This window comes from Centruroides vittatus, unplaced genomic scaffold (genome assembly GCF_030686945.1).
Source record: "Centruroides vittatus isolate TY-2023 unplaced genomic scaffold, ASM3068694v2 contig_564, whole genome shotgun sequence".
Taxonomy (NCBI): domain Eukaryota; kingdom Metazoa; phylum Arthropoda; class Arachnida; order Scorpiones; family Buthidae; genus Centruroides; species Centruroides vittatus.
Genome location: NW_027122335.1, coordinates 1,092,816 through 1,112,410, shown reverse-complemented (window position 1 = coordinate 1,112,410; position 19,595 = coordinate 1,092,816). Strand labels below are relative to the sequence as shown.

The 19,595-nt window shown below is 28.8% G+C and overlaps 2 protein-coding genes across 2 annotated transcripts in view; one reads left to right on the top strand and one right to left on the bottom strand.

Annotated features, from left to right (window-relative positions):
* Window positions 1-19,595, top strand: part of LOC136978969 (valacyclovir hydrolase) — a 243,425-nt gene that overhangs the window by 200,928 nt on the left and 22,902 nt on the right. The window lies entirely within an intron of this gene.
* Window positions 1-19,595, bottom strand: part of LOC136978968 (pseudouridylate synthase RPUSD2-like) — a 78,653-nt gene that overhangs the window by 54,959 nt on the left and 4,099 nt on the right. Inside the window, exons 2-6 of the mRNA XM_067274852.1 lie at window positions 18,781-18,853; window positions 16,408-16,529; window positions 8,769-8,869; window positions 7,777-7,864; window positions 5,674-5,752 (exon numbers count right to left, since the gene is read on the bottom strand). Coding sequence (XP_067130953.1) covers window positions 5,674-5,752; window positions 7,777-7,864; window positions 8,769-8,869; window positions 16,408-16,529; window positions 18,781-18,853 — 463 coding nt within the window. The remainder of the gene's footprint in view (window positions 1-5,673; window positions 5,753-7,776; window positions 7,865-8,768; window positions 8,870-16,407; window positions 16,530-18,780; window positions 18,854-19,595) is intronic.

The following is a 19,595-nucleotide window of genomic DNA, read 5'->3' as shown; positions in this document are numbered from 1 at the left end:
TTCAGGTGGACTGATCCGATTTGAGCCGTAATAGGGGTGAGGAAATCGAGCCGGAGGGACTTAAGCGTGCAGTCAAGCGCTCTGCAGGTTGACAAGACTAATCGCTCATCGCTTGCCTAAAACTGCGTGTGTAGCATAGGCCGTTTTTCTTTTAAAATTGTAAATTTGCCGCCACTGATCGTCAGAAATATGATTTTATCCGTTATCTTTATACTTTTCTTTCTGTATAATGTTTTATTTATGTTTATTTTCCTGTAATTTGAGACGATACAGCTTTAAAATAAACAGATCAGGTCTCAATTGCCAATAGATTATCTCAACTTTCACCGATTGTCGTCGGTTCCTTTGTAATCGGAGAGTAATAGGACCCTGTGTCAATTTTCACTGTTAAGTGTTAATTGTTTTTGCGGTAATCTGAGTAGAGGGGAGAAGTTACTTAATAAACCGCCAAGTGTTTTATTACTGTTTAAACAACTGCTCCCCAGTTGTTATTTTTAGTAATTGGAGAGGGGTAGATCGTGTTTCAAGGTCAGTGAAAGTTTATTACTTTCGCAACAGGGTGTCATCTGAGCTGCCACCCACTCCCCACTTAAATGACAACAACGTGCTAAGTGTTTTATTATTATATAAACAAAAACTCCTCTCCCTGTCAGAAGTGGGTCAAATGTCAAGGTTACTATTTAATAGTATTGAACAGAATGTTGTCCTTGATATTTAACTATCATTTTGTCAGAACTCTTTATTTTGAATACTTTTCTTATAATTCATTTCCGTTTCGGTTATAAAATTGTTTTTATCTCTTCTTTGTCATTATATATATATATATATAATGACAAAGAAGAGATAAAAACAATTTTATAACCGAAACGGAAATGAATTATAAGAAAAGTATTCAAAATAAAGAGTTCTGACAAAATGATAGTTAAATATCAAGGACAACATTCTGTTCAATACTATTAAATAGTAACCTTGACATTTGACCCACTTCTGACAGGGAGAGGAGTTTTTGTTTATATAATAATAAAACACTTAGCACGTTGTTGTCATTTAAGTGGGGAGTGGGTGGCAGCTCAGATGACACCCTGTTGCGAAAGTAATAAACTTTCACTGACCTTGAAACACGATCTACCCCTCTCCAATTACTAAAAATAACAACTGGGGAGCAGTTGTTTAAACAGTAATAAAACACTTGGCGGTTTATTAAGTAACTTCTCCCCTCTACTCAGATTACCGCAAAAACAATTAACACTTAACAGTGAAAATTGACACAGGGTCCTATTACTCTCCGATTACAAAGGAACCGACGACAATCGGTGAAAGTTGAGATAATCTATTGGCAATTGAGACCTGATCTGTTTATTTTAAAGCTGTATCGTCTCAAATTACAGGAAAATAAACGTAAATAAAACATTATACAGAAAGAAAAGTATAAAGATAACGGATAAAATCATATTTCTGACGATCAGTGGCGGCAAATTTACAATTTTAAAAGAAAAACGGCCTATGCTACACACGCAGTTTTAGGCAAGCGATGAGCGATTAGTCTTGTCAACCTGCAGAGCGCTTGACTGCACGCTTAAGTCCCTCCGGCTCGATTTCCTCACCCCTATTACGGCTCAAATCGGATCAGTCCACCTGAAACGCCTTTGCTAAGAGATAGAACGTCCTGGTGTAACAAGTGATCAATTTCCACAGCTGCGCAATCGACCGACTGATAGTCAATCATTTTGGTCAGGACTGTACTTATTCTTGCTATATAGTTATAAATTGTCACTATTAACAATGTATATAACCTGCTTAAAAAACTTTTTTGTAGCTGAGAACTATGATAGGTGATTTTATAGTATTTGAGTTTACAGTATTCAAAATGTATGTTAATGGTTTTTGGCAAGACGTTAATTATATTGGAATTAATGTATTATAATATAACTAAACCAACTAAGGTTGGCAATCTTTTGTAACCCCTTTGTAACAGGTTTATACCTAGTACAAATAAACTTTACTTAACTTAAACTGTCACATTTTGCTTAACCTTTTCTAAAATTTAAGATAATTAGACTACATTAGATTACATATCTGTTACTTGAAAAAGATAATTAGATCTATTTAAGTGATTTGAAATAACAGAATTCAATATTTACTGTTGAAAGTTTTATTATATTAATTTATACAATACGCTTTTCATAATTAATAAATTTGTCAACATAATATGAGGAATTTTTTATAGGAAAAATAATATATAAAAATTTCAAACAGAACACTCTATTTTAACCTTACTTCAGGAACTTAAATTGTTTTTTCTGTATAAATAAGAGCACGATCTTATAAGTGAGAATTGCTTGTTTTTGCATTTTTGAAACATACATTTTGTTTTGCTTATAAGAATATGCCCTGAAGCCAGTGCTACACATACAGTATTTACTAAATCCCAAATATATAATCGGCTTGCTGTAAAGTAGATTCCAATGTTAATCCGTCTCTGTAATCCAAACAAACACTTTTGGTAGACATATCTCACAGCAATTTCTGGTTAGCAAAACTATTTTTTATTTAAATACAAAAATAAAAAATAGTTTTGCTAACCAGAAATTGCTGTGAGATGTCTACCAAAAGTGTTTGTTTGGATTACAGAGACAGATTAACATTGGAATAAATCCCAAATGATGAATGTTTGCCATTTGACAAACATAGTAGTACGGCTGAGTAGTTTGTGGTAATGTTTGGGATTAGTCAAATAAATACCTAAATGTTTGCAGTTTCCCACTCAGAGTCAGTCTTTTTACCCACATTAAAATAGACAATATTCATTCTGGCTGTGTACAGAATCACAATCCAGACATTCAATAAATAGGCATATGTGTACTGTACATGTGAGCTTGTTATTTAACAAACAGTTTGGCAAACAGTACATCTTCAGGCAAACATCTGTCACTTGACAAAGAACATGTAGTGCCAGCTTTGTGTGTTGGCTTGTTTCAGATTATAAGACAGCTCTTCTATATCAACATAAATTAAATGTAAATATATAGATACAATATCCATTCAGTGATATCTCTGTACTAACAATTATTGAAAATAAAAAGATGCTTCCAATACTATAAAAGTTATTTTAAAAATAGTGAGTTTGTTTAAGTACTTTGCACAATATAGTGTGGATTTTGCTCCATCTATCAATATAAGGGCATGCTCTTATATGTGTAGAAATATGGTAAGTTTTTAATTATGTAATAGTTGAATGTTCACTACAGATAACAACAACATAACTTATATAGTTCTGTATTAAACTTTAATTTTCTGCAATTTTGACATATCAAGACAATTTGGTTGTTATGTCAAACTCTCTTTTAGGTCTGCAGGGAAAAACTGATTTTTGGGAAATGCAATACAGGCGTTACAACTCTCCGTTAATGTTGATAAATCTAAAATAATGATATTCCAAAATGGAGGAAAACATTCTAAAAATGATAATTGGTTTATACAGAAGTGTAAAATAGAAGTTGTTGATGAGTACAAGTATTTAGGCATATTTTATCAGTCCAATGGACATTTCTTAAAGTATTTAAAGTATATTCATAGTAAAATTAATATTTGCATAGATAAGATAATTAAGGCATGTGTGTCTGGTAGACTGTTACGCTGGAAGATAAGTTAAAATTATTCAAGTCATTATACCAGGCATGGGCAAATGCGGCTCTTTTTGAGTTACATGTGGCTCTTGCTGAAAGTGCTATCCTTCTCAGTCTTACCATACTATCTGCCACAACAGTACAGAACTGTGGCTCCCATGCATTTTGCAAAACCTACATTTTGGCTCCCACTGAACTCTTGCTTGCCCACCCCTGCATTATTCAGTCAGTAGTGTTATATGGTTCTGAGATTTGAGACTTTGATTGGAGAGAGAAAGAAGATAATTTACAAACAAATTTTATTAAGCTTCTGTATTCTTTAAAAAGATAGATTCCATTGTACAGTACATTATATACTTGGGGTTCCAAAGGGTGCATCTTTATTTTAACATAATAAAAAAATAATATAAGGTGGTTAAGTAAACAGTCAGTTAATAAACTTACTGCTTCTGCTAAATTATATTTAGTTTCTCAAAGAGTAGCACGGGGAGATCAAACCGTGTCACTGTTACAAAAATTTGGCTATTGAGATCATCCGATTATGTTATATGAAACAGATGCTTCCGATATTCTAATGAGATTAGCAAATATTTATTTAAATGAGTTCAAAGATAGAGCTTCTAATTACAAATATAACAAGTGGTATTTGAATAATTTTAATGAATGGGGCTTGGTGACCTATTTAAATATAGAAAAACAGTTTTTGGTTTAGATTATTTGTTGGTTCAATCTTATAAGTAAGTGTTATGTGATTATAATAAATATGACTGTATTTATAATTTTATTGCTAAGTTAAATGGTTAATGGGAATTAACTTGCTTAATTTATTCTTTTTTTTCTCAGATTTATAACCATCAGGAGGTGTGGATATAGTGTAGCTGTTTCAGTGATTGAGAGTTGACAGCGTTTTTGGTTGGCACTTCTGAGCATATTATAATTAACAATTCATTTAATTTTTCAGGTAATTTAATTTCTTATATAAAATTTTTTTTAGAACTTTAGTTTTTGTAGACTATTCGCTGCCACTTTTGTGTACATTTTATATTTTTTTGGTTATGATTATTATTGTTGCTAGTTTTATTTATTATTTGTTATTATCACTGTATTGTTTTTTTTAAAGGCTTATTATTCTTCACTGTATTATTAATATTATTGTATTTTATGTTGGAATTGATATTGGTGATTATAATATGTTTTTTGTTGTATGCCTGTACATACAGGATTTCCTTGTACTAAATAAATAAATTTTCTACACAATTTAAAGTTTTTATGATAGTTACAAAATCAAAACTAAAACAAATCAAAATAGTCAGTAAAAATTATTATAGTATATTTTAATCATGAATTATAATAATTGCTACATTAGAATGTTTATTTATTTTAATACAATTAATTAAATTTAATTATTAATTTTAATATAGTTTGATAATTTTTCAAATTCATAAAAGATTGAGGAAATTTCTACAAATAGCATGTTGGAGGGATGTGTCAACAATTGGAAACAGAGTTCATTCATATTAATATTTTTAAAATAAAATATATTTATTACTTAATTATATTTATTACTTAATTATATTTCATTTTAAATTAATAAAAAAAAATGTATAGCATAAATTAAAATTTAACAGTAAAAATTAACCATTAAATTTTATCTTATGGTAGCTTCTTACAATTAGAAATAAGAACTGATTGTAATCACTTTTGTTTCTGTGATTATGCTGAATTATCCACAGTTTTTCAATATTTTAAAAATATTTTAAATTTTCTCTTATATTAACCGATCGTTAAATTATCATATAATTTAAGAAATGTGCAGCAAGTCACTGACCAATGGATGTTTCAAGCAGTTGACCATTTATCTGCCAAAATTTTCATTGAAGTCAATGGAAGAAACATTGGTACTTTCAAAAACTGCCTGTTATATAGAGACAATCTCTTAAGTGACTGCAAAATCTTATACAGTGGAAACTACCACTGTATAAGACATTTTATCATTATAATTCTGTATTTATTCTGATTTAACGAACAAGAATGAGAAAAAACTTACTATGGAGATTCTGAAGATTGTGTTCTTTACCAAGAATAAATGTCACAGAATTATGTCTGTAATTTCCACACGGATGTACCTATTTTTAATAAAACATTTTGAAAATTAATATTTATCAATACAATAAATTTTTATAAGAATATTTATCTAAATTAACTATTTAAAGTTACTGCATTATGAATTTAAAATTATAATTCTTTTAATTAAATTTATGGTATAACATATAGTTTTCGATATCATTCTTATAAATTTGATTTTAAATTTAATTGATTGTTTACATTTAACAAAATATAATATTGAATAAAGTATTTAATTAAGCTTCTATAGTTAACAAATATGTTTGGCACAAACATATAATAAATCAAAGTTTAATTTTAGTAGTCAAGCTTATCTAAAAAGTAGGTAAAATTTAATTAATTTGAAATTGATTAAATGTTACCCTGATTTTAATTTGTAGAATTTGGCTTAAAGATAAATCTCTATCTAGTGCTAATTATAAGTTAATTTTGAATTAAATCTGTATAGTTATATGAACTACTATCATAATAAAGGTTTGAAAACAAAATTTTTTCTTCAGAATTATGCACTATTTTTTTAGGGAAAAAGTTAAATCTATATGGTAAAAACTAAAAATGTAGTTACTAAAGTTAATTCCTATTTTTTCATAAACTTATAAAATGATTATAGCAAAATGTTTTCGAATACAATGTTCCCATTTTCTCAATATTAGATAAACAAAAAGAGAAACAATCAGTGCCATCTGGCAAATACTTAGAACTACTGGCATGAGGAATAACAAAAATTAATTTCCAAGAGTTTGATCACATCAATTACACTGATAATTTAAGTAAACTAAACAATTTAATAAGTCCAAACAATCTGCCACATCATATCAGGCTATAATATGGCTACAATTTAATATTTAATTATTAAATAGTAGCCATATTATAGCCCAATATAACCCAGATCATTTGGCCTTAATCAAAAATTGAGTTAATGGATAGTTGTATTTGACTTAATAAGTGACACCTTTTTTTAGAGTTAAAAGTAAATAACATTCTTGAAATATTACTTAAACAATATATTATGTGCAGTAACATATTACTTTCCATATATAAAAGAAATATTTGATTAAGAATTTGTCCATTTTAACAAAACATTTCACTGTAAATGTTTAATATGCCCATTTAAAAATCCAGTGATGAGTTGGGTAGCTTTTATGGTTGTTATGAGACTTTAATAATATAAATGTTACTTTTAAAATAATCACAATAAATAAAATTGTGTGTGACACCATCTGCTATGAAATTTTGTTATTACACTGTGTAAATATAGTGTCCTGTACTTTCCATCTTTAGCATCATGTAACATCGCTGTACAGGTTATCAATATCTTATCCCCAAACAGATTTTGAAATGGATAAAAATCTGCCATATTCAAAATAAGTCATTCTAATGTAATGTCACAAAGTTTCCTCTGCAGTCACAAAATAACCCTGGTTTACAGTATTTGTAATTATTCATTACAAATACTGTAAACTGGGGTAATAACTTCTAGATTTGAATTGTGTTCTGCAATGTTGTTATTTAACATTCCATTACAGTTAAATAACTTTATTTTTTCTCATATCTTAGACATCAAGCTTCTAGAAGCTTTTATATCAATTCCTTTTTAAATTCATGTAACTTTAATAAATATGTGAAATAATATTGTTACATAATTGTTAGAAAATTATACTGATTCTATTAGGGATTGGAACAGAGAAAAAAATAGAGTTAATTACATAAAAAGAGAACAATTTGTTTATTCTTTCAAGGTGAATTACTTTTTGAATAGATTAATTGTGAAGAACAACCTCTTATTCATTTAAATATATTTATTTTTGTTTTTACAACATATATGCAAAAACTGTAAACAAATATATGTAGCAAGCAAAAACTTTTACTCAACATATAATTAGAAAGCTTTTCATGCATTACTAAAACTTCAATTTCTAAAGACAATACTTTACAAATTACATAAAAATATCTGCAGTTTATGAAAATGCATATATACATACATACTTCTTCAAAATAAATATTTATTAAAAAGTAATTAACTTACAGGGATAGATGGTGGTTTATCAACAACAATAAGATCATCTGATTTGTAAATAATCTTTAATGAAGCAGCTAATACAGGAGTTTCATGCCTGCAATAATAAAAATACATACTTTCCACTTTTATAAAATTCAAAACAATTCAAATAGATTAATCAATACTAGCTATATAAAAACTGGTTATAAATTCCAAAATGTTAATCAAACATTTTTGTTTAACATTTTAATTAAAGTAATGTCTTCAAAATTTACTGTAATAACTGTATTAACAGTTTTAATTTTTAAATATTATTGAAAATTCAAGATTAAACATTTATAGAACTGTTTGAGTTGATTTTCATTCTAAACCAACTCAGATATCTGGAGAAATTAGAAATTTATAAGGCTTACAGGAAGAGAACATAAATCAATTTTAAAAATAACAACACACTTCCAAAACCATGGGCATCATTATTTGAAGTCAGTTTTAATTTTAGCCAATCAGATATTGTCCCAACCTTTTAAATTAGTTTGTTCCAAATTTATCTTCTTATTCAGAATATTCCTGTAACCCTGTGATGGTTGCTTAAGGAAATCAAAAATGTTTGTTTTGCATTAAATTTTTGTTTTCAAACTGGAGTTTCAGTATTTGCTGAAGATTTAATATAATATAATCCAGTTATATAGCTATTTTAGTAAAGTTATTGTTGATGCTAATTAAGAAATGTATACTTTTTGAACTTTATTTAGTAGACTGAATTGAACATCAATTAATGCTTCTAGTGATTTGATGTTTATGTTATTTAAAATGTCTCAATTTTGTATTTATTAATATTTTTTTACCTTTTTTTGTATCCCCAAAGATTGGGATTTCTCTGAATGGTAATAAAGATTTGATTTCACTTGAAATGAAATTAATTTAGTATGAAATTTAATTCATTCATTTAATTATATATTTTAATATACAAAAATTTTTAATACAGCTTATATAATACAACATATAAAAAATTCTCATACCTGTGTACTACATTTGAAATAAAATCATTATTCTTAAGAATATAGTCCAGTGTCACAGATTTCTGATTTACTGTTAAACTACCAAATTTTACAAATTGTTCCTAAAATTAAATAGAAAAAAAAAAATATATATATATTAATAATATTATTATATTATTACAATATAAAATATAAAAATTAGAATTAATAAATTTAAAATATATAATTTTGGTTATGACAATATTTTTGTTATATAAATCTAACATAAAATATATTGATATAGTTTAATAATTCAAATTGAAGAATCAATTTTTGAACATTTTTCTCATTAAAAACAGATGCCACTAAAAACTTAATAGAAATAGTTTTTTGTCGCTCTTTTCTTCTTAGTTAAACGTAATTCAGTTTCTAGTTCCAATACAATTAAATTTCAATATATTTGTCATCCTTTTTAATAGAATACATTAAATATATTTTTTTAATAAAACAAAATCAAAATACACAATGCATTATTCCTTCTTGATACTTATTACACACATTATCCTGGAAAATTGCTTCACAGGGTAGTAAACATCTTCACTTTACAGATGATACTGTTCACTTTAGATTTCCAAAAACTTTGTCATAGTCATTGTTAAAAACCATCTGCAAGATATATCATCATCTTATATAATATTTTAAAAATTTAATATTAAATATCTGTGGACAAATCTGTCAGAGTATAGCATACTGTATCTGTATACCTCCATGCCCGACAATATCACTGCACGTATCCAAACAAGAAGCCCTACAAAGCACTAAAAATTCCCTTAAATTGTACTGTAGTTCCATAGTACAATTACTTGTTCCTTTGCTGTGATATTGGAATCACTTATTACTATCAATATATATGCATTGATAAAGTTTTGTTAAATCCAAATGCCACTTTTTTGTCAATGGGTGTACTTTTTAATTGTTTTAACATGCCCTTTTATGTTAGGCTCAATAAAACCAGAATATCAATAATTATAGTCTAATTTACTTACCAGACAATGTTATCAGTTGATTATCATCATTATTATAAGTCCCAAAGTGATTACAATTTCAATTGAAGATGAATGGACATCATTTTAGTATTAGTTTAGAATACTACTAATTATTGTATTGGAACAACTAATTAATGCAATGGTATTCAAACATTTTAACAGTGTGACCCCAAGGTAATTTTCCGCGACCCCATTTGGGGGTCGCGACCCATTGGATGAATACCACTGAATTAATGCATTTGTGTTTATCTTGTTGCTATTTATCCTTCTCTTTGATTTAATATGTAATTTAAAACTTAAAAAAATAACAAACTAAGAGTATTTCATCATCTTCCAAACAATTTTATCTTATAGAAATACTGATGGATGCTTTAAAATTTTTGAATGCTTTCCAAACACTTTTGTTTGCTCTTCACATTGTCATATAATTGATTACGTATTGTCAGACAAAAAATATTATACTTCTATATATTATCTCTGACATTTTAAAAGGTATAATATTGTACAAATGTATTTTTATTATTTGAATATCACTTTTTTGGTTTTTTGATATCATTTGTTGTCATTTAATTTGTATCTTTGTTTCAATAAATTAAATATTTACATTCACAAAGAGACAGGATGAGCACCAATAAATTGTAATATATTAGCTCTTAAAATCAAACATCTATATATCATTCTATTTACTAGTAAATTTGTATATCATCCTCTTAAAATGAACTACTATAGCAAAAATCATAGATAAAAAATTAGTTTTAATAAAATGTCTTCTCAAGCCTAAAAAAACAAATTTTCAACTGAGACATATTTCTTGTAGTTTCAGAATCCATACAAAATTAAATAGTCTGCATTGAGTATGATTTCTCATTTAATATAACACCATTTTGTTTCTCTCTCTAAATATGTTAATACATCACAAAGCTATTAGCTAAATCTTTAAAATTTACTTTATTATTACTCAATTGTATACATTTATAATGTAATAAAATGCAATGATACATTATTTTCAGCCATTGTATTGTGATGATCAAACTGTTCATCAAACTGATGTAATTATTCACAATTACATTCCATTATACATGTAATTTAAAGTACATGCAATGAAACACAAGCCAATTTGGTCCTATTGCTGCTCAACTACAGAAAACAAAGCAACAGAAATTCACACCAGATTATTGGACACATCAGACTACTAAACAGCTAAATTACTGAGAACACATTGTCCATGTGACATTTTTCTAAGATGTTGTGAGTGCAGATTTCATTTTCACAAAAAATAACACCTATATGCATAGGCCCATTATTGCTTACAGGCTATTGGCCCACAAGCTGCACTTGTTAATGACTTTATTGACAGTGAAGATATTTGTTGCATAGAATGACCAGCAATACCTTCAGATCTATATTCCATAGAACATATGTGAGATAATCTAGGGAGATGAGTTGCATTCCAACCTCCACCAAAAATACACTAGGAACTTCAAGATACTCTTTTTCAAAAATGAACTTTGCTGTCAATAGAACTGACAAACAACATTATAACCATCATGAGCAAATTGCTATGCAGCACATGCTTGCAGGAGGCGACATGCCATATTAACTATTTTATGTGCAAAACAATTTACAACAATTCTTAGTACTTTCTTTTTGTTGTTTTTGGTTTGACATGATTCAGATTAAATTTTTGCTTTTCAACTGTTTGAAAAGCAAAAATTTTGTAAAGAATACAATGTTCTGCTTACATGTTAAATTTCTAGCTGTTCTAATCAGTAGTCCCTGAGATATATGCCAAATTAATGGTTATGCTTATTTTTTTGGCTATGAATGCATATGTGCATATACATGTATGTGCATATGCATATGTATGAGTGTTATGTACATGAATATTTATAAATTTGAAACTTTTCAGTACCAGTATTTATAAACTTCTGCATTAATTTTAATTAATTTTACAAAGGGAGCATCTGTCAGTGCTGTGTCTTCGATACTAACTTTTTTTTCTATTTATAGGCTAGGTGTAATTCGTTAAACTTTTTAAATAATTACTCGAGAGAATTGTGTAACTTTTGTGTTGAGAAAGAAATTGTGGATGCCTGGCATATTCTGGCTAAATGTGGGCGTCTTAAAGTGTTACGTAAAGAAATCTTTGGTTGCGAAGTTCTTACCAGGGGGCGTGATTCCTCTACTATAAATCTAGCCTTGTTGTGGTGCTGTTTGGGAGCATCTGTCAGTGCTGTGTCTTCGATACTAATTTTTTTCTATTTATAGGTAAGTCTTTACAATTATGGCAGTTAATCCGAAAAGAAAGTCGTTTTCACCGAGTTTAACGGAAGGAGAGACCAGCAGTAAAAAGAAATCTTTGAAGAGTCGCGAGGAGGAAGAATTTGCATATCTTCTGGAAGGAGAAAATTTTAACCTCGAAGAGGGTATACGTGTTCTGTTGCGTTTACATTTTTCCATGAATTCTAAGGTTGACGAACTTATTTCAAGATTAAATTATGTATCGGAATGGTTAAAAAATTTGGATGAAGGTTTGGGTGACTTAGATACCAGATTAGAGATATTAGAAAAATTGGCTGATAAAAATTGTGGTTTAAGCGATCAAAGTAATGTTACGAGAAAGTTTAATGATATTACTCGGGAACTTGATTTTTTGGATAACCAACGTCGTATAAATAATGTTGTCATTTCCGGTCTGGAAGAGGTACGGGACGAATCATTTCTAGAAACGAAAGAGAAAATAGTTGAATTTGCTACGCGAGTCTTACAGATGCCCGACATTAAGATTGGTAGGGCAATGAGAGTGGGAAAGAAAAAGGCTAATTCCCCTAGATTAATTATTTGTACTTTTGTTGATTATTATGAAAAAATGAACTTTAAGAAACGAATTCTGGAATTAAAACCGGATGGTGTCTATGTAAATGATGACTTTTCTCCTAGATTGAGAAATATTAGATTTAAGCTTCGTGATTTCGGTAGACAGTCAAAACTTTCTGGAGCGCGAATGGTAAAAATAGTTTATGATAAAATTATTATTGACGGAACGAAGTACTTTTACGATGTTGACTGTGACCAGGTTAAGCCTGTCTCATCCTAGCAATTGCCGGATAGGGGTACTTCTTTTTTAATTTGGAATTGTGCTGGTTTGTTTAATAAACCTGAGTTTTTTTGGAAGTATCTATTGCAGTATGATATTATATTTCTTTCTGAAACTTGGTATGGTTCTACTAATAGAAATTCGGACGTAACTGATTGTTTGCAAGGTTATAATCTCTACTTTGGTAAGGCTTTTAAGTTACATACGAAAGGTCGTTATTGTGCAGGCTGGTTATTGGCAATAAGATCCTCTTTTCCCTGCGTTGTTATTTATCAAGATAACTTTCTAATACTTGTCAAATTTGGTGCCGAACTTGGTAATATTTTGGTATGTTTTGTTTATTTTAGGGAAAATGACTGGCAGTCTATTTTTGAAACTTTAACTGGTTTGATATTACATGATAGGAATGTAATGATTGCTGGTGATTTTAATGCTAGGATTGGATTGGGGAATATAATCTCTGACGCTTTTTGCAATTCTTTTGGTATTGTTTGTCCTTTGCATAGGAATTCGAAAGACTTGGTGATTGATTCTTTTGGTAGAAAGTTGCTTCATCTATGTGATGATTTAGATTTGATTATTGGTAATGGAAGATGTTTAGGTGATGAAGCGGGTGAATATTCTTTTATCTCTAGTCGTGGTTGTTCAGTTATTGATTTGGTCATAGTTTCTCCGTTAATTTGGAAAGATATTCTCTCTCTAACGATGGGTCAGTTTTTGGATTCCGACCATAACCCTTTGATTTTACGACTGGCTTGTGGCAATGATAGATCGGTTTCTTTAGAGAAGAGGCAGAGGATTAACAGATTGTTCTGGGACGAATCTAGAAAGGATGAATTAAGGTTGGCTTTGGAGGAAATATGTATCTTGAATAGGTTTGATTCAATGGAAGACCTGAGTAATCTTCTTTTTAATTTGGCTTGTAAGTGTGGATTTAATATTAGGAGACATAAGAATTCTTTTTCGTGGTTCGATTCGGACTGTAGGATGTTAATTTGCGCTAGGAATAGAGCCTGGAGATCTTTTAGAAAGAGTAATGATTCTAATGATCGTTTGCGTTTTGTTATGTTACGAAGTCTGGTGAAGCGATTTTGCATTGCGAAAAAAAAATTATTTGCTGGAAAAATTCAAAATTGTTTCGGGAAAGATAATAGGCTTTTTTGGAATTATTTCCGACATGTTAAGCGGACTAAGTCTTGTAATTTCTGCTTTATATCTATTGATGATTGGTTTCATCACTTTTTTAATTTATTTGGTTCCTTGGACCCTTATTTTGTTGATTTTTCTACTTTTAATTATTGTAGGAATTGGTATGATGAACTTTTGGACCATGAACTTTTTGCAGGTGAGCTTAATGATGCTCTGAGGAGGTATAAGCCAAATAAAGCGCCAGGTTTTGACGGGATCCCAATGGAATTTTGGAATTTTGAGACGCTGAGACCACATCTTTTGTGTCTTTTCTCAAAGATTTTTGATACTGGGATAATACCGGAGTCTTGGAAGACGAGTATTCTAATTCCGATTTTTAAGAATGGTAGGAAGGATGTTCCTGGTAATTATAGAGGTATATGGCTATCATCTTGTGTTTCGAAATTGTTTTGTATTATTTTGTATAGAAGACTGATTCGGTGGTTAGAAGTTAATAATATATTGCATGAGAATCAGGCAGGATTCCGAGCTAGTTATTCCACATTGGATAATATTTTTGTTTTGTACACGGTTATTCAGAAAACTTTTTTACGGAAACGGAGGAAGGTGTATGCTTTTTTTGTTGATTTATCTTCTGCGTTTGACAGAGTCTGTAGGAACTTGTTGTGGTCTAAGATGTTGCGTTATGGTTTCAGTTATAAATTTATATCTTTACTTGTTGCTTTGTATGAAAATTCCTCGTTTATGGTAAGAGTTGGAGGGAACTGTTCGCCATTAATGTTTTCTAAGACTGGTGTTAAGCAGGGCTGTATTTTGAGTCCAATCTTGTTTGGTATTTTTTTGAACGATCTCTTTGGTTTTATTAATTCTTCCTGGTGATGGTATAGAAATAGATGGTTTCCAAATTAAAATACTAGCTTATGCAGACGATATTGTAATTTTATCTGACTCTGTGGTTGGACTTCAAAGATTGATTGATAAATTCGCAATTTATTTAGATGAAAATGGTTTGAAATTGAATTTGAATAAGTCTAAAATTGTTGTTTTTCGAAGAGGAGGTAAGAGTGCGAGGACAGATAAATGGTGGTTTAAGAGTTCTCCAATTCAAGTTGTCTCCAATTACAAATATTTGGGTGTTACATTTTCGTCTAATGGTTTATTCCATACGCATTACATTAATAAGAGAACTCATGCCAGATTATTGATGAATAAAATTATTCAGTTGGGGAGATCTGCCAAATTACGTAATCTGAGGGATTATTTACGTTTATTGAAAACTGTGGTTTTGCCCTCTTTGTTATATGCTTCAGAGATTTGGGGTTTTAATCTAACCAATGGTGATGGTATACAGACTGAATTTATTAAAAACTTATTTTATTTACCTCGTTGTACACCAGGTTATTTAATTATGATGGAATGTGCTTTGACCCCTATAAAACTTATAATAGTTAGTAGGTTGAGAAATTGGATTAATAGAATTTCTAAAATCGATGATTATCGTCTGAGTAAGGTTTGTTTGAAATTTATACTTAGCAAAAAGTCTATAGATTGGACACGTTATCTTATTGATACATGCAATAATCATGGTATTAATTTTATTAATGATGATTTGGATCTAATGGACTGGTCTCTTCTCCTTGTAAACATTTTTGATAATTTTTTATATAATATAAATGAAAAAATAAATAAAAGCGTATATAATTGTTGGTATAAGAATTTGAATGTTACGTTTTTTGATAATTCTTTATATAATCAAGATGTTTCCCTTAATATTTTGTGTTTATTTATACAGGCTAGGTGTAATTCGTTAAACTTTTTAAATAATTACTCGAGAGAATTGTGTAACTTTTGTGTTGAGAAAGAAATTGTGGATGCCTGGCATATTCTGGCTAAATGTGGGCGTCTTAAAGTGTTACGTAAAGAAATCTTTGGTTGCGAAGTTCTTACCAGGGGGCGTGATTCCTCTACTATAAATCTAGCCTTGTTGCTGGTGCTGTTTGGGAGCATCTGTCAGTGCTGTGTCTTCAATACTAACTTTTTTTCTATTTATAGGTAAGCAATTTGCCTTTTTGGTTTCTATTTTTTGGTATTTTGTATTATATTGACAGATGCTCCCGAACTTTAACTTTAAACTTTATTTAATTACTGTATTTGATTTTGTAAATTTTATATAAATTATTTTACAACTAAATCATTATTTATTATTGTATAATTTTGTTTGATTATATGTTTATTGTATTTAAGGGTTTTGTTTTTGGGAGATGGTTTTGCTCCCCGCATCAAGGAATAAAATCCAGTATGTGTAATAAATAAATAAATAAATAAATAAAATAATTAATTTTACAAAACTAAAAAAGTATTTTATATATTTACTAAACATTTAACTCACATAAAGCTCTCGTGTGTAAGCACCAAATTCATTTACCATGACTTCTAACAATGGTTGTCCAAGCCATCTTCCTTTGCAATATGTATTGTAAGAAAAATGATATGGATAAACTTTTCTTAAACCTAAAAAGTTTTAATACAATCTTCAATTAGTTATTATCAGTAATCTGTTATCCAAAGTCAAAATCAATTAACCTATCATAAAACAAAATTAATAATTCATTAAATTTATTTATTAAAATTTTTTATATCATACATTAGTGCTTGTTATTAATATACAGTAGACTCACATTATAATCAGCCTTGTTTTACACATTCATCACAATATAACAACCAATAGAGAAGATCCAGGTCAATTTCCCATAAGCATAATATATTTCACTACCAATATAACAAACCAATAAATAATCAGAATCTCATTAGAGTGACCTTTAAAACATTGAATCAACAAATGTGGAAATGAAAACAACCGCCTTCTTAGAGGGAAATATGCCTTAACATTAAAAAAAGTTTTTTAATCAGAATTACATTTATTGTACATAAAAATAAAAATACATATAAATATCATTCCGATAATAAATTAAATCAAAAAAATTACAACATGCAAACACATACATTAAAGTGCATATACACTTGTAGAATCTAGTAACTTTTATTGACTGCTTGATTTTTCATTTTTATAATTCAACTATCATTTAATTATTAAAAATTATGTAGTGCTATTGTTTTTTACTTTTTAATTAATTTTTCAAGTTACTTTAAATAATATAATTTTAAAAACAGTTTTTTAAATTTTGGAATATTTTTCTTATGTAGGCATAAAATCATCTTTCCACCAAAATTAAAAATATTGCAAAAATTTGATTTAACAACCATTCAATATTACATCTGTTTTTTAAAGGTCCTCTAAAGATTGCTATAAAGCAGAACTGCCCAACCTGTTTGTTTGTGTGAGAAACTTTTTTCTGTGGGCAACAATATGATCTACTGGTACAAAAGAATGGCTCACCTGTTATGTCATTAGCCATTAATGTGTTAACAAGATTATGTAATGTCATAAAAAAAGATAGCCTGTGCATTTGTCTTTAAGTACCAAGTTATGACATGAGCACTATAAAATTGTTTAAACTGTACTATATACTTACTGGGGAAATACACTGGAATACAATTAAGCACAGATGAATCAAACTGAGATTCTGAAACAACAACAAACACTGCCTAGATCAGGCCTGGCCAACCGCGGGCCGCATGTGCCCGTCACATTAAATTGTGTGGCCCGCTAAGCGATATTATATATTTATTAAAACTTTTGTTTGCCGTTATGTCTATACCAAAACAATTAAATAAAGGAAAATTTGCTTGTGTCATTGTTATAATGCGCAAGTGCAAGTACGAACTCTTGGTATAACAATAAAATCTTGCTCATTTTATATTTGTTTTACAATTTTAAAAACATGTTTGTCTAAATTGTGGCCCACCGTAACATTACGCGTGATCAAAGTGGCCAGCAAAACAATTTGGGTTGGCCAGGCCTGGCCTAGATCCAACATGTCACTGACAAAAGATTCCAGCTAAGGGATTGTTTTTACTTTCAACACTACCCACTAGTCACATCATATATAATGTCATTCTATTTGTACTAAATTTATTTTGCCGTATTTCTTATTAGAATTAACTACAACATTATTACTTAGTCTATGTAACAGATGGAGAGTTCACAATTGACTTGAAAGCATGCTACAATTGACTGGTAGATTTTGATTGACAAGTTGAGTAGCCCCACTATAAAGCAAGTCTACTGTATTATATCAATCATAGAAATTGCAAACTTTCCCCATTATTAAAAGTAATATTTATATTTTAAAACCAAAAAAAAAAAAAATCCTAAAGAAGAGAATTAACAGAGAAAAAGAAAAAGTATTTCTACAAGAATGGTTCAACTTCTAATTATAACTTCGACTACAGCTCAAAAAGTAAATATCCTATTTGCTTCCAATTTATATCTTCTCCTTCTAAACACTAGCATTTATCCTATCAAAATGACAATGCCTGTATTGTTGTAGCCATGTAAAATTGTTTAGTGCTAACCTCAGACTCACTGTATTTGACCATTAAGTATAAAATTATATAATTACACAGAAGAATATCTCAAATATTTTAGTTATCCTACTTTAGTCAAAATCATCATTATTTCCATAACATGTAAATTATATATTCACAAAAAAATGTATAAATTTTTAAAAGATAAAGCAAAAAATTTATTAAGTCTAACTATATTACACTATATATTAAATAAACTTTTTAAGAATGTAATTTACACAATATTTTTGAAAGTTAATGTAGATTTTAATCATTTTAATTTGATATGTCTTACCATTTTCAAAATAATATTCTGTTTCATTGAAACAATCTTGAATTTTATAAACATCCTTTTTCATCTTTTTTATCTGAAAATTTTATAGAAAATTAACTTTTAATATTTTTGTAAAATCTGTGAATAAGTATGTATTAATCTCTTATGTTATAAATATTAATATATACATTACTAAATTGACAAAACATTAAACACTCATTATTTTATTATTATTAACTATTATATTTTTCACAGGGATTATCACTTTATACTCAAAGATATAAGTGATCTAAATGTCAAACGTAGTTTCAGCATTTACAATGCTAGTTTAGTACAGTGCAAATAATCTGTCAGGTTTCAAGAATAACTGATTTTTGTGCTTTAGGGATTATACTCTTTGGTTAAGTTTGAAATGTTGTTTGAGAGATTTTTGTTTATTAAACCAGTGGGAGTTATAACTATCGGAATTGTATCTATTAAAAGAAAAGGAAAACTTAAATTGGAAACTGTTCACATATCAAAAAGACAACCATTTTTCTTTTCGGCAACAATATTTAATGATTACACAAATGCTTTCAAACTGATTTATAGTCCAACTTCAAGTCTAGATTCATAATTTATATTGCATTCTATTTTGGAACATTGTAAAGTTAAAAATAATCATTAATATTCATTTATTTATTAGTGCACTTCCTTTTCAAACTGAATAATAAACTTTCACTATTCACAATGTTTGCTTAGTCTGTTTCAGAAATATTATGAGCATACAAAAACATCCTCATAAATTTGAACACACAAAGTGCTTTGTAAATCTTGGTGCTGACCCAGGCTCAGCA